This window comes from Tenrec ecaudatus, chromosome 2 (assembly GCF_050624435.1).
Source record: "Tenrec ecaudatus isolate mTenEca1 chromosome 2, mTenEca1.hap1, whole genome shotgun sequence".
Taxonomy (NCBI): Eukaryota; Metazoa; Chordata; class Mammalia; order Afrosoricida; family Tenrecidae; genus Tenrec; species Tenrec ecaudatus.
The window spans coordinates 182024974-182052623 of record NC_134531.1 but is presented as its reverse complement, the minus strand read 5'-3'; the positions used below and the strand labels follow the sequence as shown (position 1 = coordinate 182052623).

Below are 27650 nucleotides of genomic sequence, written 5' to 3'. Positions count from 1 at the left end.
ATCAGGTGATTGGGGATTCAGTATGTCTGATCACAGGAAGGAAGGAAGGAAGGAAGGAAGGAAGGAAGGAAGGAAGGAAGGAAGGAAGGAAGGAAGGAAGGAAGGGAGGGAGGGAGGAAGGAAAGATGGATGGATAGGGGGTTTTAGAGTCGACTACAAAAATATCTGGGGTGCCTGCCCTGAAGACCCACCTTCCCAAACATCTGATTCAGCAAAGACAGGACTTGAGGATCCGCCTTCCTTTTGTGGCCTTTCACTTGTTAGTTAGAGGCGTCTCCCCCACCCCTTGGTTCCCCACCAAAGCTCTGCTAGGGAGAAGATGAGTGCGAAGACAAATGTGCCGGAAAGGGCCCAGGCGGCCCCTTTGTTAAGGGCTCCGTCTCATCCAAGGGCCAAATTGGCAGCCGGTTGTTTTTATTTACTTCTGTAGGTTTTACATGACACCTGGAGACCATTTAAAGTGTTACTTGGCGGTGAGAGCGCGGCGTTTAAAAATAACGCTCACCCAGTGCCAAGTCACTTTAGAGTCGGGTACAAATATTGAGACAAAAACCCCAGCTGTTTTTGCTTTGGCTGCTAATTTGAGGTGTCAGCTGAGAGCTCTGCGGCCATACGTCAGTGAATAAGGCCCCTTGTGAGATCGTTAGGTTTTCTCACAGTTGAGAGCAATGGACTCATCAGTGCAGCACCAGTTGTTTTCATTAGATGCCCACACAATGGTGATGAGCTTTAATCTAAATGGTCCGCGGGGAGATCGAGGAGCCAGCAAAATGCAGCACCCAAGCCCATCCGGGAGGGCAGGTGACGTGGGGAAGTGCGGGAGGGTGAAGACACGTGTTGCTCCTCTCTCCCTCCACCTCGCTCTCCGTCCTCCTGCCCCATCTGCTCATGTCTGCTCACGTTGCCTGTCCCTAATAGGCACAACACGCGCTTTGTTTAAGAAGCAGAACTGGGTCTCTGGAGACGTCTCAACAATTCCAATCCGCCAACCCAACAGGAAAGGCTGGGTTGCATGGTAGACACCCCTTCCCTCGATGGGCTCCCTTGGAAGGCTTTGAGGCTTGATCTCCCTCCTTCGGTGTACCCTTCCTCGCCCACCTCTGCCCCCTGTGCTGAACTCCCTTGGTTCTTGAGACAGGAGACGTGTTAAGTAATGTTTTTCCTCTGACCAGCTACAGCAGTGAGGCGGCTGTGGTCCCCGCCACAGTGGTGGGTTCAGCACCCACCAGCACTGTTATCTTTCACCTCAGGAGATATGGGAACTGTACGCCCAGCCTCTCTCTGAAGACAGGCATGGGAGGGGCAATTGCATATGCTGGTTGAGATGATGCCCCCTGGCATCACCTCCTGCATGTGAACATGGGCTCTGTAGAATTGGCATGGAAGTCGGGAGTAGTTCATTGACCTGTCTAGACTTCCACATCAACCCAAGGCCAAACAGACCCGCTGCTGCCAATTGAACTTCGACTCCTGGCACTCCTGTGGGTTACAGGGTGGGACTGCTCCCCAGGGCTTCTCCCGACTGTCATCTTTATGGCAGCAGGCTGCCAGGCCTTTCTCACGTGGTGCTGCTGAGTGAATTTGAACCACCAACCCTTAGTGGTCAGGTGCAGAGCATTTGTACCCTGCAGGGACCTCAGGTGATCAGCTGGGGAATGGGATGGATGGGAGTACCTCAGGAGAACAGGGAGAATGAAAGGAGACCCGGTCAGGGAAGCGCTTGCCCGGGAGCTGGCACATAGGAAGCAGTGAGTAAACGGCGCCAGCACTGGTATTATGACCATGGGCATCTCTAGTGAACGAACTTGGCAAGTTCGTCCCAAAGCAATTCCCCTCCCTAGTCTGGCTCATTAGAGGAAAGCCGAGCAGTCACAGGAGAACTTATAACATCCCATTGAGGCTTTCCCCAAGGATGCATGATTATACATTATTCTCCCCGATTTCAGGAGTTTCCTCGAGCCCTACCCCCTGCCAAGTCAGAGGAGTGCACAGCTGGCCAAGAAAGCCAGGTTCCACCTGCATGGCCAAGAAACCTCTAAAGATGACAGAGATGGGGAGGACGTTCCCAGATGGTCCAAAGCCCAAATTGTGGGGAGAACCTGGAGGTGCCTCTCTCAACTTCAGTGGGGCCAAGAAAAGCCACCCCCACCCGTTCCAGTCTAGCTGAGTCAGCCAGCCACCACAGCCCACGCCCAGGACCTGGTCACCCTCGGCAGGTCTAGTGTCACGGTGGCTATCAGTCAGGGAAGACAGCAGGCCCCTGGGGTGTCCAAGTGCCTGCAGTCTCTCTCCTCTGGCCCTGACTGAGCCAGGCAAGGGTGTGGAGCAGAAATGAGCTCTCTGCCCTGAGGTCCACACACCGTCCAGCACCCAGGCCAACCGTGGGGGTTTCTGTCAAGCTGCAGCCACACCGGCACATCTGCCGCCTGGTGTACTGTGGCCTCGCTGTGGGCACTCCTGGAGACAGTTGCCTTTCCAGCCAGAGTGCTGGCCGGAGGACCCGAACAGTGGAAAAGACACACACAGTTGTACATGCTAGATGGGCAATGCTCCAGGCACCTGCAAAACACAGCCCCTGCTCATAGGGGCTGATGACTCACCAACCCTTTCCTTCCTGGGGACTGTTAGCAGCCAGCCACCTCGTTTTTTCTGGATTTAGGGAGAAGTTAACCTGGGGCCGATCAGAGAGCCCATCTGGCCCAGACCTAGAACTCCACCTGTGTGAAGTGGGGGTGCCACCCCCAGAGTAGCCTGCCGGGAGCACGCTGGTCCCCAGGGAACCAGCAATGGCACTTTCTGCAGATGCCTGGGTTTGCAATTATGTGATATGTGCGCACAGATAATATCGTTGCATTAGAGCCAATTACATGGTGTTATGGACACACAACACGCAGATTACACCCTGAGCCAGGGGAGCCCAGAGTGATAAAGCGATGGCCTAATCGGAGGAGACAGAGGGAAATGTCAGCCTTATTAAGGTTGCCAGGGTAGTGTGGCTACAGCTGGACTTCACTTCTCCAGAGCAAGGATGGCTGGCCTGCACCATGCCAGGAAGGGCCACCCATTAGCACCTGGCAGACCGTGTGAGTGGCCGGGCCCGACGTGGAGCTGGAGCTCCCCAAGGGGAGCCATGGCCCTCCAGCACATGCTGTCTGCTGTTTCAGAGGGTGGTCCTCTGTTGAGCAGGGGCATACCACAGGTTAGCTAAACAAACAAACAAACAAAACAGCCCCCAAAGCAGCAAGAGAGCAGCTGATATGCTGCACTCTACACCTGGGTAATGGTTTACTAGCTGAGAGGTTGGTTGATCATCAACCCAGAGGTGCCTCTGAAGAAAGGCCTGGCTGTCCGCTTGCAAATGGTCACTAGAAGCATCCCTGCCCTGCCCTGCCCTACACTCGTCACCATGTGTTGGCTTGGGCTCGATGGCCGCTGGTTTGATGTTGGTTTACACGTGCGTGAAGAATCTGTACTTAGCCTTTGGGGTGCTTCAATGGCTTTCAATCTTGAGCTGAACGAGACTCCTCAGAGGGCCAGCCCCACCCAAGAGTGCCTGCCTCCTAAACTTGGAGTGGGCCCTGAGCAGGTGCCCAGGCAGTGCTGCCTGTCTAGAACCATTGCCCACGTTCATTCCACACCCAGGCCCAGCTGGAGCCACTGCTCTGCAGGTAGAGCAGGACCTCTCCCTGGACTCTAATTCCCCCTCGGCCCTGCAGGTGGCACGCCTCAGCTCCCAGGTGGGTGGAGTGCATGGCCAGTGTGGGCACTGGAGCTGGAGGACCGCCCACTTGAGAACCCCAGCACTACCACTTGGGCTTTGTTGCCAGTGTTTCTTGGGGGCTTTTCGTTGCCTGGCTTTGATTTTGAAAATCTCTGGCCTAATTCCCTCCGCTTACTCCCCAATTCTAGAAGAACTGGGGCCCAAGTCACCTTGTCTGAAAAGACCTTTTCTCGGCTTTGTAGGCCAGGCAGTCTCTGTCACAACTAGGGAAGCTGGCACGCGTGTGATGAACAAAGCAGCCATGGGCTGTGCGTGACCAAGCAAGGAGAACTCTAGTCCGCGGGCAGGCACAGGCGTGGCACTGGGCGGGGTGTGGCCTGTGGGAGCATCCACTGGGGACATGGTACACCACAAGCCCATCCAGGGCGCTGAACTTCTGCTGATGCACTCCACCAGAGAGACTTCGCAATGTCCTGGGGCCCCTCCTGACCTAGGAAAAGTTGGATGTCCCTTTCCAGTGCTCACCGAATCAAAACCAAACCCACTGCCATCGAGTGGATTCCGACCCACAGCGACCCTGAAGGGCAGAGCAGAGCTATGCCCCTAAGGTTTCTGAGGCTGTAAATCTTCCCAAGATCAGACAGCTTCATCGTTCACCAGTGGAGGGCAGCTGGTGGGTTGAACTGTCAACCTTGAAGTTAGTAGTCCAATGCTTAACCCACGCCTCCTGAATAATTTTAATATAGAAATGGTACCAGGTATGTATGCTCCAGTAACACACCCTCGGTGACACTTAAGATTACTGAAGTCACACGTTGCCAACCCGGTTAAGCGTTGGCCTATTAGCCACAAGGTTGAAAAGCACCAGCTGCTTGATAGGTGACGCAGTCTGCTTCCATAAAGACTCAGCTTCGGAAGCCCTCGGGAGCAGTCCTCCTCTGTCCCAGAGTCCATTGTACAGAGTCAGACTCTGCTTGATAGCAGCGGGTGGCTTACTAAGCTACAGGTTGGCAGTTCAAGCCTCCCCCCAGCCCTGAGAGAGAAAGCTCGACCATCTGCTTCTGTGAGGATTTCCATGAAGTCAACCCTACAGAGCAGTTCCACAGTGTAGCCCGTGGGGTCTTCATGGGTCTGAACCCACTGGGCAACAAGCATGTTCTCCAACCGCGCAAAGCCAGAGAGAGACCGTAGCCAGACGAGGCATAAGCCGGGCACTGCCAATGAGGCTGTTAGAGCGAGATCTAGCCTTGTGTAGACTGACTTTTAAATGGATTTATTTCTGTTTCCTATTGAAATGCTCGTTTCATTTTTTAAAAACTGTGGTATTTTTTAAAAAGAAAAGAAAGGAAATCCTAAAATGGTCCTGAAGTCTATGGAGTTAATCTGACTTAGGCGTGGCTCCTCATGGGCTTGCAGGAGCCCGAGCATCTACCCGGAGGGAGTCCTCCCACCTGGGGGACTGGGAGACAGTAAGACTTTCTGATAACACCTGCTCAAAGAGCGGAGCAGAGAGGCTGGAGTTAGGCTCTAGAAGTAGCACGCAGCTCCCAGGGATGCTGCAGGTGTTCCTGCTCAGGTAGGTGCAAGGAGGCTGATGTTCCCCCCTAGCCTAGTCAGGACCAGCCCTCCAAGGGAGAGGGCTGGGGAGTCCCTGTCCGACACTTCTATTTCTTTTCCTGCTGATTCGTTGTCAAGGAAGGCATATAGCTCCACAGAGAGCCTGGGGGCTGGGTGGTGTAAAGGGTTAACACACTTGGCTGCTAATAGAAAGGCTGGCTATTCAAGCCCACCCATGGCACCTCAGAAGAAGGTGCTGGTGGTCTACACCATCCCCACCCTCAAGCAGCCCCTGAAATCCCCATGGACCATAGTTCCCCGCTGCAAGCACAGGGCCACCACAGATCAGGATCAACTCTCTGGGGACTCTAGCACAGCAGGCAAGAGAGTTCCTGTGTCATCCTTTCTGTGCTGAGGCTGGGCTCACCGAGAATGCCCGGGCCACCGCAGCAAGCGTGCCCTGAAAATGGGAGCACTTGGGAAATGGGGTGTGGTGTGTGTGTGTGTGTGTGTGTGTGTGTGTGTGTGTTGGGGGGGTGGAGCTAAATGGTGAAGAAAGAACCATGAGTTACTGGATCCAGCAGGAAGGTTCTATTGGTTTTGACCAAATTCCTTAACTTCTCCTCCTACCCTCAGATCACCTGTCTCTAAAAGAGGAATCATGCCGAACGCAGAGTGCTTTGAGGAACCAAATGTGACACTGTGTTCTGTAAATTGGAAAGGCCTACCCAGGCACAAACTATAATGATAATCATTGATGTCGTTGTTAGGTACCCTCTGTCGAGTCTGACTCCTAAGGACCCTAGGTATAGCAGAGCAGAAATAATGACTATTTTATTCTCACTAGCAGTTATTGACAGGGGGCAGCAGTGATTCCACAGTAGAAGGCTTGACCCAGGTTCGATTCCCAGCCCGTACAACGCACGCACAGGCACGAGGCTTTGTGTGTCGATTCTGATGCTGAGCAGATTTCAACAGAGCTTCCAGATTCAGGCAGACTAGAAAGAGAGGCCTTGACAACTACTTCTGAAACTCAGCCAATGAAACTCCCACAGATCATAGTGGTCCAGACCCCTCGTGCATGGGATGGCTGAGAGCCAGACCGACTCAGGCCCAGCTGGCGGCAGCAGCAGTGATGCTGACTGGCTACTAGGTGGCATGCTGAGTGCTAAGGGCATGGACAGCCTTCTTTCATGTAAGGGCTTAGTGCAGGCAGAATATTCATATTCAAGGTCCCCCACTGCCCAGATATGTTCACCTCCTCACCCCCAGAGCCTAGGCCTGAATTGGATATGGCAAAAGGACTTGTCAGATGAAGATCGGTGAAAGAGGTTGAGATGGGGAGATTAGCCCGGTTTGTCCAGGTAGGCTCTATAGGTAATCGCCATCCTTCCAAGAGCAAGGTAGGAAACACGGCCACCAAAACAAGAGGTCGCGTGATGTGAGGAAGTAGCCACAAGCCAGGGACTGTAGACAGCCTCAACGCACTGCAAAAGGCCAGGAAGCCCTCCTGCCTTCCGAAGCCTTTGAAAGGAATGCAGTCCTGCAGGCCCCGTTCAGACTTCCAACCTCCAGGCCATGTTCTTGCTGTTGTGTGAGCCGATTCTGACTCATAAAGACCCGGGGGGAAGAACAGAACAGAACTGCTCACAGGGTGTCCAAGGCTGTCATCTTTGGGAGTGGATCGCCAGGCCTTTCTTCCGCAGAGCCCCTGGGTGACACAAAACCACCCGCCTTTCAGGTAGCAGCTTAACCATCATGCCACGAGGACCCCTTCTCCAGGCCATAGAACAACATATTTGTGTTGGTTTAAGTCCCTGAGATTAGTGGGAATCTGTTGAAGTCACAGCAGGAAAGTGATACAGGCATCCATCATCCCTGGAGCCAGGCTTGCTTGATTTCAAATCCAAGTTCCGCCACTTTCTCCATCCAATAAATGGAGGTGATCAACAATTCTTGGCTTATAGCATGGGGCAGAAATCAGAGTAGAGGGTCCAGGTAGAACTGAGTCCAGTGCCAGCCTGGTATCCAGTTAAGCAGGTGTCATCACGATGATTCTGAGGCGTGGCGGCCCATAGGTGTCAGAGGCCCGTAGGGTTTTCAGTAGGTGACATTTCGAAAGTAGACCACCAAGTCTTTCTTGCTAGGTGCTTCTGGGTGGACGCAAACCTCCTGCGGTTCAGTTAGCATCCGAGCACTTGATGCTGACAATACAAATAGCCCCTCAATGAATCTCCACTCAGCCTCTATAATCTTGGTGCTACCAGTCTCTCCAGAGAACATGTAAAAGGTCTAAACACCCCTTGGTTCCCAGGAGCGCGATTTCAGTCTTTGGGGCCCATGTGCTCAGCGACGTGGCTCTGCAGTCCTGGGGCAGTGACAAGGCCACAGCACGCACAAGAACCAGACGGAACACAGGCTCTGAACAGGCACCAGTTAGAGTCCAAATAAATGCGTGTTTATCAAGGAAGCATAAACCATAGCTGCCATTTGGATCAGCTGCAGTCCTCTGACATCCCTGGGCTAGCCATCCCACAGAGCTTCATCCTCTTGGGCCTGGAATAATTGCTACTATCGTAAATGGTTTATACCTCTCATTATGGCTTATATTTAAATACCAGTGTAGTACGGCATTAATAAGTCATCTCCCTTCTCCCTGCCGGGTGTAGTTTCTGTCCAGCCCTGTGTGTAACTACCCTGTATCCTCGTGTCCAGCTACATTAAGGCTGGGCTGTGGACTCGACCTGCTGTTGAGTGGCCTGGTGCCGTAGGAGCAAGACCGCCCTCCCCAATGGCTTCTTGCTCCTTGCTTTTGAGAGATGAGGAGGATGCTCAGGTTGTTAAATTGGGTTTGCTCACGTGGGTACCTGGGATCTCACTGAGTAGAAGTGAACGTGAAGTCCCCTCTTCTGCCCCAGAGGTCTTCCTGGGCTGATGGAGAAAGCAGGCATTGTCCTGGCCCCCAGGGAGCTCCCTGCAGAGGCGGAAGAGCTTGGTGTAACGGCAGTGCCAGATTGTTCACCCTGTCTCAGGAGATATTCTGAAGGCACCCTGGGCCAAAGAAGACAGTATGGGAAACCCATTCATACAGTGACCGCATGGGCAGAACCTGGCAACATAACCTTGCTCTATTTCTTCTTCCCTCCTACAATTTGCCTAAAATAGTGCCCAGCATAAGATAGATGCACAGTGAATCTGGAAAGAGGGAGAGAGAAAGAATGAGTGCGGGTGCAAATTCTGTCTCTAGAGTTGGACCCACCTGGGAATGGCTATTCTCTCTCTCTCTCTCTCTCTCTCTCTCTCTCTCTCTCTCTCTCTCTCTCTCTCTCTCTCTCTCTCTCTCTCTCTAACTCTGGCCCCTTATCTGTAATACTGAACCTCACCCATGCCATCAGCTCCATCACAGTGTGCAGCCGCTCCCTGGCGCAGGGCTGCCCTGTTCCATTGGGTGTTCTGGGCCTTCATCTTGATGGAGCAGAGCTCCAGCTCGTTCCTTCCTGGGCCACTGAATGGTTCACACCACCAACCTTTAGGCCTGGAGGAGCCAGTGGCAAATTGCCTGCACACCCGGGAAACTGCTCGTCTATAATAGAGAGGTGTGAGTGGTACACCTGGTTAAGCACCCAACAGCAGCCAGCCACCACTACCACCTTATGCCCAAAGACCCCTGACATACAATGAACTCCAACTCAGAGCCGGCCAATGTAGGGTGTCTGAGACTCAGTCTTCACAAGAGCAGACCGCCTGGTCTTTCCATCCGCAGCCCCGCACCTAACCTGCCTCCCTCCTGTTGCTTCTGGCATGATCTGCATCTGTGTCCTTCGCTCTAAACATAGGACTAGAGTCCCGAACTGCCCTGCAGTCGGGCGGAGTCATAGTGGGTTTCTAGTGAGGCACCAGCACATTGTAGGATTTCAAGATGTAGGGTCTTTACTCTCAGTGGATAAGTTAGCTCTGAGAGGGGAGCGTTCATCCCCCTACAAAAGGAGTGAGTGGATTCTCCTCTCCCCAGACCATCTGTCTACCTGTCCCCAGCTGTCCCACTGACTAGCCCTGGCTATTGTTTTATTACCCTGCTAGCAGTCATACCTAGCCTCCCCCATCATCTTATAAGTGACTTAGTGTCCCCTCCATCACCCCTGCCACGCTGCCCCCTGGTAACCTAACTTTCCCTCCTTCTGTCTCCACAGTACCCTCAACAACAACAACATCAGCCGCATCCTGGTCACCAGCTTCAACCACATGCCAAAGATCCGGACGCTGTGAGTCTCCCCACTCCTACCTCCACATACCCCAAACCTACCAATGATGCCCATGTCCAAACCCCACCTCTGGCTGTTAACTAGAGGGGTGTCAATGTGCAGGGTGGTGGCAAGGGGGGAGAATCATGGCTCCATCCATGGCTCCCAGCCGCCTTTCTGCATTCATCTACTCACGGCCTTTGCATCCACTCTGACCCCTACAGGACACAGTAGAACTGCCCCTGCGCGTTTCAGAGACTAAGTCTTTACAGGAGGAGAAAGCCTCATCTTCCTCCCGCAGAGCAGCTGGTGGTTTCAAACTGCTGACCTTGTGGTTTAGCAGCCCAGCGGGGAACCACTATGCCATCAGGGACTCGTGCGTTTATTAGACAGTCATCTCTCTTCACTGTGGCACCGGGGAAATCCTTCCTAGCTCCTGTTTGCTTGTTCTCTGTCTTGATGCAGAAGTGTCTTCTGCTCGCCTTGTCATAGGTCATAGAGAGCTGGTACTTCGTGGTTCACTAATGTCATGTACTCTGGTTGGCAGTTCAATGGGTGCAGTGGATTCCCCACCCCTCACCCCCTCAGGAATGGTGGAGGAGGGGGAGCCTTCCACTCCGGCTTGAACCCCACACACCGTGTTCCACCTCCTTGTGCACCTGCTCTCGGGCTGGTAGCTAACTTGAGGATGTAACTGTCTGGCTCTTCATCCTACATGTGTTGGGTGGGACCGCACTTCCTGGTGTGTGCTCGTGGCAACACTCTCCGCACACCCCCATGTGATGCTTTTCTGCTGTTGGGAGACCCTTAGTGGGGTTTGCAGCACAGAGAGGCCTCCGCTCCCGGGGATGTCAGCCAAGGCCAAGGGCTGAATTCCTGCCGTACCCTGAAACACTCCTGTGACCTCAGCCAACATGAGCCCAATGGCCCTGGTCCTCTGCTGTGAGATTAAATAGATAAGGTCCTTGATGAGCCCCAAAGCCACTGCCAACGACTCATTCATAGGGACCCTAGGACTGGCTAGAACTGCCCCTGGGGTTTCGGAGGCCACAATTCTTTCTGGCAGCAGAAAACCTCCTCTGTCTCATCTGGGTTCCAACGTCTGACTCGGCAGTTAGCAACCCCATTTGTGAACCCCACATCGCGAGGGTTCATCACATGGTGCGTGACGCACAATAAGTGATAGTGTCCTGTGACTGTTACGATCCAGAAATCTGGACAGAAAGTACCAAGCTAGTTTATGGCCCCCGGGCAAGAAGCAATCCAAATTGAAAATCCTTAGGCCAGTGGTCCCCAGATTGGTGTCCCAGACCAGCATGGTAGCCCAGGACTTGTGGAAGAGCTCCATTTAGACACACACGCATGCCCTCTTCCCCCAGGCCTGTGGAATCAGAATCACGAGGCACAGAAAGCCCCGCCCCCTGCCCCATCTGTCTGCTCCTAGGTGGTCTGACACCCACACACTGCGTGCACTCCATGTTGGCGGTGTTTAAATCCTCGGGCTCCTGGCGCCCAGGTGCAGGAGAGACCAGGTGTGCTCCATGAGGTTCTCAGGGGCTGCTATTTTAGAAGGCCACCAGGCCTTTCTCATCAAGTGCATCTGGGGGGCTTCAAACCAGCAGCCTCTCCATCAGTAGCTCAGTGCTTCATCATTTCCCCCACCCAGGGGCTCCTTTGTAGAGGCACAGCAACCTGATCTCCAGGTGAGAAGGAAGCCAAGAGCAAGGAGGCCATCTCCAAATGTGGCAGCAATATCGTGCGGCAGGGCCACAGAGACCCAGCCTTTGGACTCCGGAAGAGCTGAGTTTCAGTGCCAGCCCTGCCCCTGACTTGCCTTGTCAACTTGCGAGTGGCGTGGAAAGCGCGTCCATGGGTAGGCCATGAAAGGTACCGCCATGTTCATGTTCGGTGCCTGCCCAAGGTGGGAGCCTTAGCATAAAGATCAATGACAATCCCAGCCCACCTTCAACTTACCCCTGCCTCCTTTGGTCCTGCATGCACATAGAATTCAGCCAGGGAAGCCTGCACCTCTGCCTGCCCTCTTCACCCGGGATGGCACAGTGATGGCGCTTCAGGGGGAAACCGTTGAGGCTTCTGAGGCCGTGGCACAGCCATGGGTGCGCTCAGACTTGGTCACCTGAGCCAGGAGCTGAGCTTGGGTCTCGTGGGGCTCAGCCTGCACCTCAGGCGGTGGAATCCAAGAAAATGGACTCTCACCTGAAGGTGCTCAAGGGGCCTCTCCATCATGACTTATGAAAAAATCTTTTAAAATGAAAGACAACGCAGTGGCTACCAAGTCCCTTCTGCCTGCTAGCTCCCCCCATGTGTGGGCAGCCCTGAGCTCTGTGTAGCTTGCAGCGGCTCATTTCTCAGCAGTCGAATGCCAAGCCTCCGGGGGGACTTGAACCCCCCACCTAGCAGTTCATAGTCAAGAGTATTAACTGGAAGCACCACCCCAGGGCTCCCTGTAATGTATGCTCAGTGCCATAGAGCTATTCCTGACTTAGCTGTCCCACATATAAAACGCGGCCCTGTCCTGCGTCCTCCTCGCCGTTGTTCTGATGTCGGAGCCCGTGATTGCAGCCACTGTGTCAGTCCATCTTGTCCAGAGCCTTCCTCTTTTTGCTCTCTTTTTGGCTGCCCTCCACCAAGTGCGGTGTCCTCCAGGGACTGGTCCCTCCCGACAGCCTGTCCAAAGTACCTCCTCCCCAGGTCTGCTACTTTCTCTTCCGGAGCAGGAATAAGGGTCGCAGGGGCTGGTTCCAGGAATGGGAGGCAGGGTCTTGGGGGTTTTGTCTGGAGGGCCTCAAGATGTGGGGAGGGGCGGGAGGAGGCCCCTCCCTTGTTCTGTGGCATTCTTCTCTGTGGTCCTGAACACTCATCTCAGAGCCAGATCAATCACTCGCTTACTGTTCCCTTTGCTCCCGTCTGCTGCCATCTTCCCTTTAGTTTAATTTCAGAGATGGCTCTGTCTAGAACTCCCTGGAGCCCCGAGCTGACTAATCCCCCTTCGCTGTAATTACAGGGGGTGGGGTGGAGCTGGTGGTGGTGGAGAAGGGGAGAAGGAGAGAGAGGAAGGGAATCATAAATGGGATTTCTAAAGGAAAGCTTTTATATTGAATTCAGAAAGTCACACTTTATAGAAAATGAACACTGACCCTCTCTAAAAGGGTTTGCTGGAAATTTAATTTCATATCTGTGCCTAAAAGGCACCTTTTATAAATTGCCATTTGTATTCATTCGCCTTTTGTTCTGTTAAGGTGGTTCCATCAGCATCACGGGTGGTGTTTGCCATCAGCCAAAGTGTGCCAAGCGGCACTCAGGAGCCGCCCTGACGCTCCGCTGTCTGAATGACGCCCATGGCCTCCTGACAGCGGCTGCGTGGAGGCGGCGGCAGGAAGATCAGAGGCGGGGAGCTTTGGTCAGGGAGAGAGGAACATCTCAGAAAGGGATCCGCGTCACTCCAAGGTGAATGCAGGGACTTGAATTGCTTGTGTGTTCGCTGTGCAGACTCTCAGCAATGGCAACAAAATTGATCAACTCTAGAGGGAAAGAGAAACCAGCGCCTTGTGTGGGCTGGGTCATGGGCCAGGGAAAACCAGAGTCTGGGGCATATTCTCCTGATCGTAAGCGTTGGTTCGGTGGTCTACTGGGTGGCAGGACTGTGCTAAGCACTTCCTGTGGACGTTTCATACGGCCCTATATACAACAGGCTTGGGAACACCCCTGCTTTACAGATGGTAACCCCAAGACCCAGAGTGAAGTCACTTCCCAAAGTCAAGTTTGGAAGATGCTCCAGGGTCTAAACCGAACCTACCCAGGTGCCTGCGTGTCTGTTGTGATTCATGATAAACCCCTGTGTGTCAGGGTGAACCTGTGCTCTGTAACGTTGTCAGTGGCTAGTGCTTTGGGAAGCAGGCTGTCAGGCCTTTCTTCCAAGCTGCCTCTGGGTGAACTCGAACGGCCAGCATTTCTGGTAAACAGCGGAGCTTTTGACCCAAGCGATTGGACTTCAGTCACCGCCATCTGGGAGGGATGATAGTAGGAAAGGAGAGGCTGGGGCGCAGGGGCAGGGAAGACCTGAGCTTCTGCACAGCACCGACTGCTCCTCCATATCAACACTGTCAAGTCCCATCCACGTGGCTATTTCCCTTCCTACCCAAGAGAACCGGGAAGATCCCACCTAGCAGTGCCCATGCTCAGTCCATAACCATCAGGATTCTTTTTTGTTTAATATTAACACTTCGGGTGATACTGCCCAATTTCATCTCCTAAACATGGTAATGAAAGGTGGTTTGAAAAAGTCTCCCAGCCTGACTGTCCCTGCATTTCTGGTGGGGAGAAGGACAAGATGGGATTCTGAGCCTACCCATTGCCCTGGACCTTCGGAGAGAGCCCTCAAGTGTCATCCGAGTCCTTTGGGTCACTTTTCTCCTGGGGTCCCTTTGGCAGTGGGAGAAACTCCTACTGAGACAGGGAGGCGGGGAGCCATCTGTATCGGCGATAAGAAGAGAAAAAGCTTCAAGTTGGCAGCAGGATGGAGAGCCGACCTAACACATCTTCCCAAACAGAAGTCTCTGATGTTGTGATTATCCCAGAATGAATCGGCTCAGTGAGGCTCTGATGCACCCAACGCCCATTCTGTGTTGCCCATTGATCTCTTCCCCTGGATTGGAACTGGCAGGAATCTATTTGCATTGATCTGCGTCATCGGCCCATCCCTGCGCGTTCCAACGAATTGCCATTGCCTTGCTGCTGCCGAGGACGACTGCCTTCCCAAACAAAATCCAGACTCATCAACAGCCCGATTCTTCTTGCACTCACACAGGGTCTGCGCCTCACGACCCACATGCCCTTTGTCCCCCAACTTGCCATCAAGGGCTCACCGATATATGTGGTTTCCCTGGAGAAGCTGTGTCCTTGTGGGACTGATTGGCTCTCTCACCGATGTCCAAACCAGAACAGAAACCAAACGCATGGCTATGAGCCAACTCCAGCCCACAGCAGGCAACGCTATAGGACAATGTGGAAATATCCCATGGGGGTCACAGCGTTCAGGGACATTGAGTCCCTCTCAGTGGATAGCGACCCTACATATAACAGAAGGAAACACTGCCCAGCCCTGTGCCAGCCCCCCAGTTCTTCTTTGAACATGATTGTAATCAATGTGTCACCCCATCCCATTGAGGGTCTTCCTCTTTTGGGTGGACCCTCTGCGTTACCAAGCCCCACAGTGTCACCACGGCTGTACATCTTAATGGGAGCCAACTGCCACATCTTTCTCCCACAGAGTAGCTAGTGGGTTCGAACTGCCACCCTTTGGGTTAGCACTGCCCGACCAGGGTACCTTCCCTGATGGGCCAAGAGAAGATACGTTTCACTCATGCTGGAGTTTCCCAGGAAGGCTGAGTGTGGAAAAGGCGCCCCTCCTCTCCTTCACACTTTCTAGGAAAGAGCAGCCGCTAAGAAGGAGCCGTGGTGGCGTAGTGGGCTCTGTGTGGGGCTGCAAGCTGCAAGGTTAGCCACTTGAACCCACCAGCTGCTCCATGGGAGGAGGAGGCTTGGAAACCCATAGGGTCAGTTCTACTCTGTCCAGTAGGGTTGTGATGAATCAGAATCGATTCGATGGCCATGGATTTTTGTTTCGTGGTGAAGTGACCAACAGGAGCGTCTGGTGTTACAGATGGTCAGCGCACTTGGTGCTCACCAGAAGGTTGGGAGGTTGAGTCTACCCAGAGGCACCACAGAAGAAAGGCCTGGCAGTGTCCTGCCAAACACCCAGCCATTGGTTCCCTGTGGAGCAGTTCTCCCGTGGCACAGACGGGGCCCCATGAGTTGGAATCAACTAGACAGCAGTGAGCTCGTTGATAACCAGCTAAACTGTGAACCACCACGCCTCCTCTGTCCTTGGCACAAAGTGGCCCATTTGTTGAATAAACCTATTAGTAAATCGTTGCTTTCCTTCTTAGAGATTCCCATGCGCTTAGGATCTTGCGCTTCTCTATACACCCCAACATCACCCCCACACCACTGCTCTTTCTGGAGTGCCCAACTGAGAGGAAGCCATGCCTGCCTCAGCAGTGCCAGAGGCCTGTGAGCTAGGAGAGCAAAGGCTCCCATTAGAGACATTGTCTTCATCTTAGGATCTTCTCAAGGGTCCAGGGAGCCCTGGTGGCAGAGTGCGCTACACACTGGGCTGTCAACCACAGAGTCAGCAGGTCAAATCCACCCGCCGCTCCAAGGGAGTCAAATGAGGTATCTCCTCCCATAGAGATCGACAGCCTCAGAAACCCCAGCAGTTGGTTACCTTTCTTGATAAAGATGTGTCTGCCCATTCATGATGGGCTCTGACAGGCATCAAAGGAAGAGAGCAAATCAAAATTAATTTTTAAAACCCCATCATGAAACCTTTCCATTCCTTTTCAGCAGAAATGTTTTTTTTTTTTAAACACCCCTTAATACTTTACATGGGGTAAAGGTTCCTATAGGGTTCCTGCTGTAGGGGGCCCCTCCAGAGTGAGGGTGTCGGAGGCAGCCTAGGCAGCCTGTGTCCTCAGTCAGCCTGGGTTTGCAGATGCGCAGTGACAGCCAGGCCCTGCTGTGCAGCACGGGAGAGCTGCAATTGGCCTGTGTTGGGCAATGTTGGCCTTCTGCTAAGTGGAGTGTGGTCAAGAGCCCTTCATTTCTCTCCATTCCAAGAGGAGAGGTCACTGGAGGCCCTGCTTCTGGCTGCCAGTCAGTATTAACTGGCTTGACACAGAGTAGTTGAGAGTCCCTGGGTACAGCTGGCTGATTAACATGACCCAGATTGGGTGCTTGACACGGGTAGCAGAAACTCAAGGATATGATGAGCTGAGTGACCAGGGAGCCTGAATGGTGCAGAAGGTTAACACGCTGAGCTGCTAGCCAAAAGGGCACCCAGAGCACCTGACGAGACAGCCTGCCAATCTACTTCTCAACAACCAACTTCTCCACAGAAAGCTCTCACGGTTGCCAGAAATGAGAGTGAACCAGGTGGCACTGATGATGATGGTGCTACTGTGATCCACCGGGCATATGTGTTTTCCTTTTTAATGCTTTTATGAAAACATGCACAATGACACATGCACCCACTCAGCGACTCTGACACAGGTGCTGGTCCATGCTTCATGCTATATCCCTTCTCCCGTCACTGCCCGCACTGTTTCAGCACATCCACCCACTCTCTACCCCTGGCAGTTCTAGCCTGGGTTTTGGAGTTGATGTTTTCTATGGGGCCTTAGTGGAGGGTGAGTCACTCTTTGGGCTGCTAACCTCAAGGTCAGTGGTTTGAGCCTACTAGCTGCTCTGCAGGAGAGAGATGAGGCTTTCTGCTCCCATGGAGATTACAGCGTCGGAAGCCCACAGGGCACTTCTGCCCTGTCCTGTAGACTTCCTCAGAGTAGGGATCGCCTCAGGGGCAGTGACAGGTTCTTGAGTGTGGTTTGGTTGGCCGTTTCTCATAGCGGCAATTCCTTAAAAGAGAGCAATGCTCACGGAGAACATGCTTTCTAAAACGGAACAAGTTGTTGTGTAATGATGGCTTCATGGTATAGTTTGGGTTCAAGGCCTAAAAGTTATGTTCAGGAAAGGATTCAGGGGTCCCTCCAGTTTCAGTGTCTCCAGGAAGGGCAATTTCCAATAAGAAATGTCCAGTCAATTCCAAACCATGGTTTTTCTTCCTTTGGATCAAGAGCCACCAACTGTGGGGTCCTTGAAGAAAGCAGTATAACGGTCGCCAGGCATTGCCCACATCTAGCCTGATGGCAAAGGTGGTTCAGGTAGACAACTAGACCCACAGCCATTTGCCTCGCTCCTCCTGGGCCTGCTTTCCCTCCTGGCTCTGGGGGAATACAGTTGGATCGTAGATGACCACTGGTAAGCTTTAAAGGCCCCAGACACTACTCACTAAACTAGGAAGCCAAGCCGAAACTCTTAAAGATAATATTAGGGTAGTCATAAGGTATATATATTTTTAACAATTAAAAATTGTATTATTTTACAGGGGGCTCTCAGAGCTTTTATAACAATCTATACATCAATTATATCAAGCATATTTATACATATGTTGTCATCATTATTTTCTAAACATTTACTTTCTATTTGAGCCCTTGGTATCAGCTCCTCTTTTTAACCCCCTTCCACCATCATGACCCCTTGATGAATTATAAATTATCATTATTTTCATATCCACACCAACTGCTGTCTCCCTTCCCCCACAGTTTCTAGCCCACCCCCCTCCACCTCCCTCCTACCCTCCTGGTATCGCTACTCCAATTTCTGTTCCTGATGGGACCTCTTATCTGTACCTCTGTACATGTTCTGGCATAGCCCACAATGAAAGGCAGGATTGGGGTCGTGATAGTGGTGGGTGAGAAAGCCTCAAGGAACTGGAGGAATATTGTTTGTTTCATCAGTGCTATACTGCACCCTGGTTGAGTCATCCCCTCCTGTGAACCTTCTGTGAAGAGATGTCCCATTGTCTACAGATCGGTTTTGGGTCTCTGCTCCAACCCCCCTTGTTCTAAAAAATATGGTTGTTTGTTTGTTTGTTTTGGGTCTTCTGATGCCTATTAACTGATCCTGTCAACACCTCATGATCGCACAGGCTAGTATGCTTCTTCCATGTGGGTTATTGCTCGTCTGCTTGATGACTGTTTGTTTATCTTCAAGCTTTTAAGACCCCAGATACTGTATCTTTTGATAGCTGGCACCATCAGCTTTCTTCGCCACATTTGCTTGTGCACCTGCTTTGTCTTCAGCAATCAGGTCAGAAGGGTGAGCATCACTGAATGCCAGGTTGTTAGAACAAAGCGTTCTTGCATTGAGGGAGGGCTTGAGCAGAGACCCAAGTCTGTCCACTTTCTCAATGTGTTGTCATATAAATATATGCACATATGCCAATACCTCTATTTTTATTAGTTAATATATTTACATAAGTGCACATCTATGTTTATACCTCCATCCTTATCTTTGCTTCCTAGGTCTGTCCTGTTTCCTTTTACCACCATCACACTCACTCTTCTTCTGCCTCTTAGTAATTCCTCTCAGCTAGAATGCTGTTGGTCCAACACCCCCAGGAACTCTACTTCCTCCTTGTTATTGATTTTAATTCCCTAGTTGTTCTCCTTTCAATGGCCTTGTTTGTACACCACTCCTTTCCCACACCTTCTCCTCCGCCTAAGTCCCTCTGGAACCATCATCGAACCCGTTGCTTTCTCCTTGGGCTTGCTTCCCATATCTATCTTATGTAAGTAGGCAAACCAACAATAACATAGACAATACAAAAAGAAAAAAAATTGAATGAAAAGAGGGAAAAAATAAATAGATATTTATTATATATATTTCTCTATATATATATGTATATGTATGTGTGTGTATGTGTGTATCCAAAAACAAAAAGCATAGATTATTCCAAGTCTGTCTGCTGACCTTATGATTATATCCGCAGAGGTCCTGGGGGTCCCAGGAACTGCCCCTCCTAGCCTGAAGTCTATTGGGGGGGGCTCCTCAGGGGCTTTGTGGCTTTGCTTTGCTCCCATTGCTGTTCTGTTATGTTCCCATCTTGGCTCGCCCCGTGTGGGGCAGTCAGACTGGACTCACTCCCTACCATGTGTCCCCAGTATTGTCCTCTGTCGCAGTATGCTCCAGTGAGGAGGCATCATGTCTTGAGCTGTTGTTGGACCCGTAGTCCTCTCTGTGCCTTAGCAGCTCCGTGCAGGGACGTCGCCTGCACACTCAAGGATGGGTGTGCTGATATGAGGTGTAGACCCTCACTCTCTCTTTTTCCTTCTTGGTTTGCTTCCGTGTGGGTTTGGCAGGCTGGTCCTTCTTCCCAACCTGTAGCTTTGGGGTTGTCCCCTGTAGCACATACTTCTAAGGAGGGGGTAGTTTGGCTCTGATTGAGGCTGGGCTTGTAGCCCACTCTGTTCACAGGTTGCTCCATGTGGTTACGTTGTCCTCAAGGTTTGGTGCACCATAGTGGAGTCTGCACTCACACTCCCAATTCTGTGGAGACATAACCAATACTCTCCCCCTGGGTGGGTTCGTGCCCTGCTCCCCCAGTGCCATCATCTCCCCTCTTTTCCCCCCTTTTCTCCCTCCCCTTGCCCCTTTCCCCTTCTTTGTGTTGGAATGACAGGTACATCCTTGGGCTTGGCCTGTGCCACCACCCACATCGTGTGAGCTAAGTGGCTTTTCTTCTATGCCTACTGTGCTGATTACACTTACCTCAGTGGACTCATGCTGTACTTGTCCTTTTGTGATTGAATTTCACTTCACGTGACTTTCCCCATGAGATGATGTGCTTCATGTGATCATCGGTGGTTGTTAGTGATGTGTAGTACTCCATTGAGAGTATGTGCCAGAGTTTTCTAATCCAATCCTTTATCGGTGGAAATTTGGGTTTTCCAATTCTTTGTGACTGTGAGTTGCGCCCCAGTAAACATTGGGGTGCAGATGACTGGTCGTGGTCTAGTCCATACCTCTACTGGGATGGAGAGTAGAGGGATAATTTCCATTGCTTTAAATATCACCAGATAGCTTTCCACAGGAGCTGTATGTATCTACATGGCCACCAGCAGTGGAGGAGAGCTCCTGTCTCACCCCATCCCCTCCAACATTTGTTGCCCTCTGACTTTCTGATTTTGGCTATCCTCAAGGGTGTTAGGTGATATCTCATGGTTGTTTTAATTTGCATTTATCTGGCTATCATCATTTTCAAAGCATTTTCTTTCTACTTGAGCCCTTGATATCAGCTCCTATTTTTGCCCTCCCTCCCCACCCTCCTACCATCATGAACCCTTGATAAATTATATATTATTATTATTATTACTGTTTTCATATCTTAGACCGTCCACTGTCTCCCTTCACCCACATTTCTGCTATTTGTTCCCCTAGGGGAGGGGTGTGTGTATATCAATCATTGTGATCCGTTCCCCATTTCTCTCCCTTCTCCCCCCACCTTCCAGCTACCCTCGTGGTATCACTATTGCCATTACTGTTCCTAAGGGGTTATTCTGTCCTGGACTCAGTGTGTTGGGAGCACTTATCTGTACCAGTGTACATGCTCTAGTCTAGCTGGATTTGTAAGGTAGAACTGGGGTCATGATCGTGGGAGTGGGGGGTGGCAGGAAGGGAGAAGCATTAAAGAACTAGAGGAATGTTGTGTGTTTCATCTGTGCTATACTGCACCCTGACTGGCTTGTCCATTCCTTGTGACCCTTCTGTGAGGTGATGTCCAATGGTCTACAGATGGGCTTTAGGTCTCCACTCCAACCCTCCTCATTTACATCGATATGATTGTTTGGACTCTTCCAATGCCTAATACCCAGTCCCTATAATTGTTTTAATATGACTAAATCTCAACTCTACTCAAGGGTGGTCGGAAATGGGGACAATGGAAAGCTTATTAGACTCCTGGTAAACAGAACTTGTGGACTGAAGGAGACGCCCCTGGCTATCCTGGGTTTGCCTCCTACTGAGTGTGGAAAAGTCAGTTAATCAAATGGGCTTCCCTTTGAGGGGCCCTGCACATGCCCTTGAGGGAAGTCAGACTTGCCCCTCACTCAGTCGATAATTTACCTGGAGCACAACTGTGGCAATGTGGAACAATTGCTCTTCAGTCCCCACTCATTCTCCGTTATCTGACACTCACACTGAGGACAACTGTGAGCCTTCCACTGTTTTGTGCAATCTCAACATCTGTTCAGCTGTAATGAATGCCATCGTTTAAGTCGAGAGTGACGCAGGCTTTGTGGTTAAGGTTATGTGATGGCTTGGCCGGCCCCTGATCCTCAGTGGTTTGACGATTATGTGACTTGGTAGTTATATGTAGCAATGTAATCATCCTCCATTTTTGTACAGTGCCAGTGTTCACTTAACCGTCTAATTTAATCACATCTCGCTGTTTGGCTAAGATCAAGTGTAGTAATCATCTAGCTTTTGTAACCTAACCATGTTGATAAGGAAAGAATTGTCGATGCACGTTACAAGATCTGCTATGGATGAAACCTATGTCAATGTGGGGGGGGGGCTGGGAGGTGAGAAGGCGCATCCTTCCCAAAGTGCCTTTCTCTGTGTCCCCTGCCTACCCTTGCTTGTGCACCCAAGTGGCACTGGGTTTTTTTAAACGTGTGAGCATTACACACAGGTGGTCCATTACAAAGATCTTTGGGATGGGAATAAGGACATAGAAGTAAAGGTTTAAAGGGGACAGAAGATCTCAGCTACGGGGTCACCACAGTCTGGGGCATTGAGAGGCGTGTTTCAAGCACTCTGTAACTCATGCTAGCCAAAAGTCCTGACATTTCCCAGTGAGTCACCCCTGGGAAGTTTGCCTTGAGTCAGGAATGTCACTGTCACAGTGCCTCTCACCTCCAGTACACTAGCAGGCTTTCTTGTGTGGGGAAGGGAAGTGTGGAAGTGGGGAGTCACACAGACCTCTGGGGACGTCCCCTGGACGTGCCAGCCTGTGAAGATAACCACCATGTGTGGCCAGTGCACGCACAGGGAGAGCTCTCCTGAGCATCCAAGGATGCCCACGCCAGGGCAAGGGACACGTGTCACCCGCTCTGTACAGCCAACGCCAGTCTCCTCTGTGACCACATCTCCCTCTGCCTCCCTTTCTCCCAGGCGTCTCCACTCCAATCACCTGTACTGTGACTGCCACCTGGCCTGGCTCTCTGATTGGCTGCGACAGCGGCGGACAATCGGCCAGTTCACACTGTGCATGGCTCCTGTGCACTTGAGGGGCTTCAACGTGGCCGACGTGCAGAAGAAGGAGTACGTGTGTCCAGGTAAGAACGCCCTCCACCTTTGCATCCCATCCTGTACCGTGTGATCCCCCCCCCGGGGGGCACTACCCCATCCCCCAGCTGTGAGCATACTGTGGTGTTTGCCAGACAGGCTCCAGTCGTCTAGTTGCCCGTCGTCGTGGGGAGATGCGATAATGCAGGCTGTGGAGTCAGCCGAGATGGCTGGGAATCCTAGCTCTGCCCCTTGCTATCACTGTGCGACTTTGGCAAGCTACCTCTTGTCTGTAAAATGGACCTCATCCCGGTCCATAACTCAAGGGCTTGGCGGGAGGGTGAAATGAAATCAGGCACCTGAGGCGCTTGGCGTAGCACACAGCGCGTGGTAAGTGCTCAAAAAGCGGAGCTCCATTCCTAGAGCTTAGTGGGCCCACACAACGTGCTGAGCAGACATGTACGTTTGATCTGTGGGTAACCGAAGAGTAATAGAAGCCCAGCTTCCTCTGTAGCACAGAAACAGAACCCCACAGACACGTGTAGCTGAAGGCAGCCTGGGTTACTCAAGAAACTTCACGAGGACAGAGCCTTGAAACCGCTCGCTTTGCTGGTTTGGCTTGCCCAGCACCTCACTGCCGTCGAGTCGGTGCTGACGCACAGCGACCACCCTTTGTGTTTCCCGGACTGTTGACTGTTGACGGGAGTAGAAACCCGGTCTTCCTCCTGAAGAGCAACTGGTGGTTTCGAACTGCTGACCATGTGGATCGAAGCCCACTTGAACCGCCCCCCACCCCACCTCCACCAAGCTGCTGCCCCTTTGAGTGTAGAGGGTTGGCAGAGCCTGAGTGTGCCACCAGCCCGAGGCAGCCAGCACTGCACCCGGCCATCCTCTGCTCCCAGCCGCCTGGGTGACAGGCGAGGAAACACTTTGAATCGGACTTCTTCCTGCTCCCTGCAGGTGCCTCCCGCCATGTGGTTAACTCCATCAAGTTATTTATTCTCCAGAAACATTTTCACATGTCTCCTAGCAGTGCCTCAATAATTTCCTATAGACGCCCACTTAGAAATCGCTTGCCATCAAACACATATAATAAAACCATTTATTGCAAAAAAGTAAAACAAAATAAAACCGTTTATCACACCGGCACCAGATTCAAATAGAGCGACTGTAATTACAGTAATTATTAGGCAGAGGGCACAGTATCGGCATAAGTGCCCGTGAAAGAAATAATTATGGCGTGCAGAAGCCACCCAAGAGCGAGTGAGAAAAACTAATTAGAGCAAATGTTAAAACACACCATTACAAGTGCGTGCCAAGCTTAACGCAGTGCCAAAACATACTGCCACCGCGTCAAAAATGCACCTTCCCGTCCTCGGAGTGGCAAGGTGGCGTCTGCCCACCAGCAGACAGGATCCAAAGCCCGTGGGAGTCAGAGTTGGTCGTCCTAAAGAGAGGACGCTCGCATCTCCCTCTTTTGAGAGCCTTCTCTGTACGAGCAAGGCTAATAGGAAGTTACATTGGAGCATCTTGAGTGTCATGATATCAAATGTAAATCCTGTTTGTAGCAATTAACCTTACCTGGAGATGGTCCTCAGTGCTGCTGATACGGAGCCAGGTATTTGGTGAGGACATGAGAATCTAGTCCACGGACTGCAGGCGTCACCATGCAAGCATGTTCATGCTGCCAGCCTCTACCCTTGGTCCAAATTTCCGGGAGGGACATTCGGGGCTCCTGTTCACTCGGGGTTCTGGAAAGGTTTACTAAGCTGTCAACAACCACAACCCAGTACCATCCAGCCCGCTTCGCCTCATCCTGGCCCCAGAGAGCAGAGTAGAACTTCCTCCAGGGCTCTGAGGCTGTCATCTGTCAGGAGTGGAAGGCCACATCTTCCTCCTGCAGGGCAGCTGGTGGGTTTGAACTGCCGGCCTTTTCATTAGCAGCCGAGCACTTCGACTGTGCTGCTCCCAGATTCCTTATCAAGGTGTCATGGAGGGAGCTGGGGGGGGGGAGCATCAGAAAGGATGCTTTCTGGGAAAGTCCAAGCCCGATGTAGCGATGTGGGGAGACACAGGAGCACTGCACCCTGTGATGCAGAAGTGCATACCCCCCATAAGCACTACCTGGTCGCTGATGGCTAGGGGGGACTGTGAGACTGTGTGAAAGAGTGGGCTCCCTGCAGCTGAAAGAGCAGGCTCTGAGCCTCCTGGAGAAGGGACCCCTCTATTAAGTACAGTCAACCCACTTTTCCCACCACCACCCCACACAGACACACATAGGTAGGCCCACGCCAGTGCCAGCAAAGCCCCTGCATGAACCCGGGAGGCTGTTTGATAGGAATCCACTAGTAGGTGTTGGGGAGTCCCTGGCTGGCACCAGTTACATGCTCGACTGCTAACTGAAAGGTGGGCAGTTTGAACCCCCACGGAAGCCTGTTGGCAGACAGGTGTGGCGATCCGCCTCTTCCATGGAAGTCTTAAAAACCAAGCACACAGCGCACGTTCCCTCCCTGTTCACAGCGGGGTCGCCATGAGTCAGAATCAACTGGACAGCAGCTGGTCTGGTCCGTTCGTTGTTTGCTTGGGCACCTGTCTGAGGCTGAAAACCACAAAGTGCCTCCTCTGTCCACACTCCTCCCCTCGTATATAGCTCACAGGAGGGGACATCGGGCAAAGAAGGGCCAAGGGTGGGTCTTGAAGCACAGAGGCCATGTGTTCAGGAAAAGGAGAGTGGAGCTTGGGCCCCAATTAAGCCATTCCTGTAGCTCCATCACCAGAGGCTCCTGTCAACGCAGCCAAAGAAAGCCTTCCCAGGGCCGTATGATACAGAGAAATTCACCCAGCACAGGGTCTGGAAAAGGCAGGGTCTTTTATCTCCCTCAGCCTGTGAGGGCCCTGCCTGCCCAGCCCGTGATATCTCCTTTGAATTAAAGCCAGCTGTCTGGAGCCCAGCCTCGTCACCCCAGAAACCCTGCCAGGGGCTCCTTATCACTCCCCCAAACCCAGAAATTTGCTGGCGGAACACGTTAGTCAAATCCATCTCCTCTGTCAGCTTTACCCTTCCAATGGGAAGCACTTTTCTCCCTCCACAGAAACCATTGGGGATTTTTCACAACGACCAAGAAATAAGTCTTTATTTCTTATGAACAATTTATCTGTCTTATTGCGTTACTGACTTTTATTGCTTCAAGAGGAAGGAGCCAAGGGCCCTAGGTCTAGTAGAGTCTGTGGTCCCTGGCTCTGGCCCTGGATGGCTGGGCTAGATGTGAGCTTTATCAAAGCCTGGAGTGGTAACACAGGAGACCTGGTGGCTTACACGTTAGGCTGCTAATCACAAGGTTAGCCGTTCAAAGCCTCCCACCTCTCCCCAAGAGGAAAATGCAGCTTTCAACACCCATGAAGCTTTAGAGTCTTGGAGCCCCACAGGGGCAGTTCTTGTGTGTCCCACAGGATCGCTAGGAGTTGGAATGCCCTCGTGGCAGTGAGTTATGGGGATCAAAGATGGGAAGACAAGCGCCCCCTTGGCCACTAACCCTCCTCATGCCGTGTGACTTGCGAGACTTTTTTTTATCTCCAAAAACTCAGAGGTCTGTTTTGGGAATTCCAAGATTTATCTTCCATATGTTAATTTCCTGGCACCTTCATCAGAAAGGGTTTTTTTTCTTTTAAAATAATTTTATTGGGGACTCAGACAGCTCTTATCACAATCCATCCATCCATTGTGTCAAGCACACCTGTATGCCATCATCAGTCTCACAACATTTGCTTTCTACTTGAACCCGTCATTATCAGCTCCTCATGAACCCTTGATAATTTATAAACTACTATTATTTTGTCATGTCTTACACTGACTGCTTTCTCCCTTCACCCACTTCTCTGTTGTCTGTCCCCGTGGGAGGGTGTTATATGTAGGTCATTGTGATCAGTTCTCCCTCAGAAAGGGGTGCCTATAGGCTGTGATTTACAACTTGGTGTTGGGAGTTACACATTTAGTCCCTTGCACCAGTGCTCTCCCCACTGCTGGTCCACAGCAGCTGCTCCACCATCTCACAACCGGGCCCCTACGACTTGTAGGTGAGAGATCTCTTTTCAGAAAGAGTCATCTTTTCTTCCAGCAAGAAGCGGCGACAGGAAATACTTTTTCAGGTGCCCCAATTACTAGAGCAGTGCTGGATCCCGATCGCTTCTCAGTAAACATTTTTTTCATTTATTACTAAAAATGAAATAGGTTTATCTCCCTGGAAACCCGAAACTTTCCTCATTCTTCTCTCTCTCTCTCTCTCGCTTTAATTTGAGACTAGTTACTAAGTAGGAAGATAATTAAGGTAAGCCATGACTAGCAGCCCATCTCCTTAGGAGGTTTTAATTAAAATACCATAATTGGACATTGCCGGAATGAGATTATTAGGCTTATTTAGTCGTTCCCAAAATGAGCGTGCCTCTGGTATTTAAATCGCGTTCATCTGTATTCTCATCGTTGTTCGAGTCCCATTGCCATCACAGTCTGTTGCTGGCTTTCGAAAGGCCAGAGGCCAACAGGGATGCTTAATTTGAATAATGGAATTAATTTATTTCCGTGCTCATGAGGCCATTGAGTTTGTCGACTCTGTGCACTGTGTGGGTGGAGTTTGAGGTTGGGCTTTGTAAGACAGAAAGTAGAAGGCAGGATCCCCGCAGCCCCAGGGCATGATGTCTTCCTCTGAGCAGCCTGCCCAAGCTGGGCCTCGGCCCTCAGTCTGCATTGCCTCCCTCCTCAAGTCGCCAGACTCTGGTGGCTCTCACCCCAAGAAGGAGAGGCATGGGGTGGGGACATCCTTTGGCAACGGAGGTGTTGGGAAGCACCCTAGACGAAGGTAGAAGATGATTATGCACTAGCTCTGACTTCACCTTTCTGTTCATCATTCTCTCCATCCTGATGAGGGGAAGCATTCATGTAGAGCCCATTACATGTTCCATGGGAACCAAATGCAGCGGTGGCAGCAGAGTGCGTAAGGCAGTGCCTGGCACGTGGGCAACATGCAGTCAGTGGGAGCTGCTGTCGTGTGCAAGACCACGATGCCTCTCACCTTGCTCAGCGCGGTGTCCTTGGGCAAGTGTTCTCCTCTCCTGGGGCTTCTCTTCCAATGCTGAGGTACTGTGATCTTCGTCCTGCCTCTCCGGGCCAACATGGGCTTCCACTGTCTGCATTGCCGGCATCCCCGTGTGCCAACCAGGTGGGGAGCAGAGAGGAGGTGCACCTGGGGGACATCAGCACCCCAAGCCCTCACGCCATCTCTTCTCCTCTCTCAGAACTGGAGAGGAGCTTGTCATATCAGAGGTGTTGTGAGTGAACTGGTTCTGGCTTCTTTTCTAAAGCCTTTGCTGCT

General features: G+C 51.8%; 1 protein-coding gene across 1 annotated transcript in view; it reads left to right on the top strand.

The window, feature by feature from the left end:
* The window catches only part of SLIT3 (slit guidance ligand 3), a 705033-nt gene that overhangs the window by 540087 nt on the left and 137296 nt on the right, over positions 1 to 27650 (top strand). Inside the window, exons 7-8 of the mRNA XM_075541934.1 lie at positions 9469 to 9540; positions 22171 to 22334. Coding sequence (XP_075398049.1) covers positions 9469 to 9540; positions 22171 to 22334 — 236 coding nt within the window. The remainder of the gene's footprint in view (positions 1 to 9468; positions 9541 to 22170; positions 22335 to 27650) is intronic.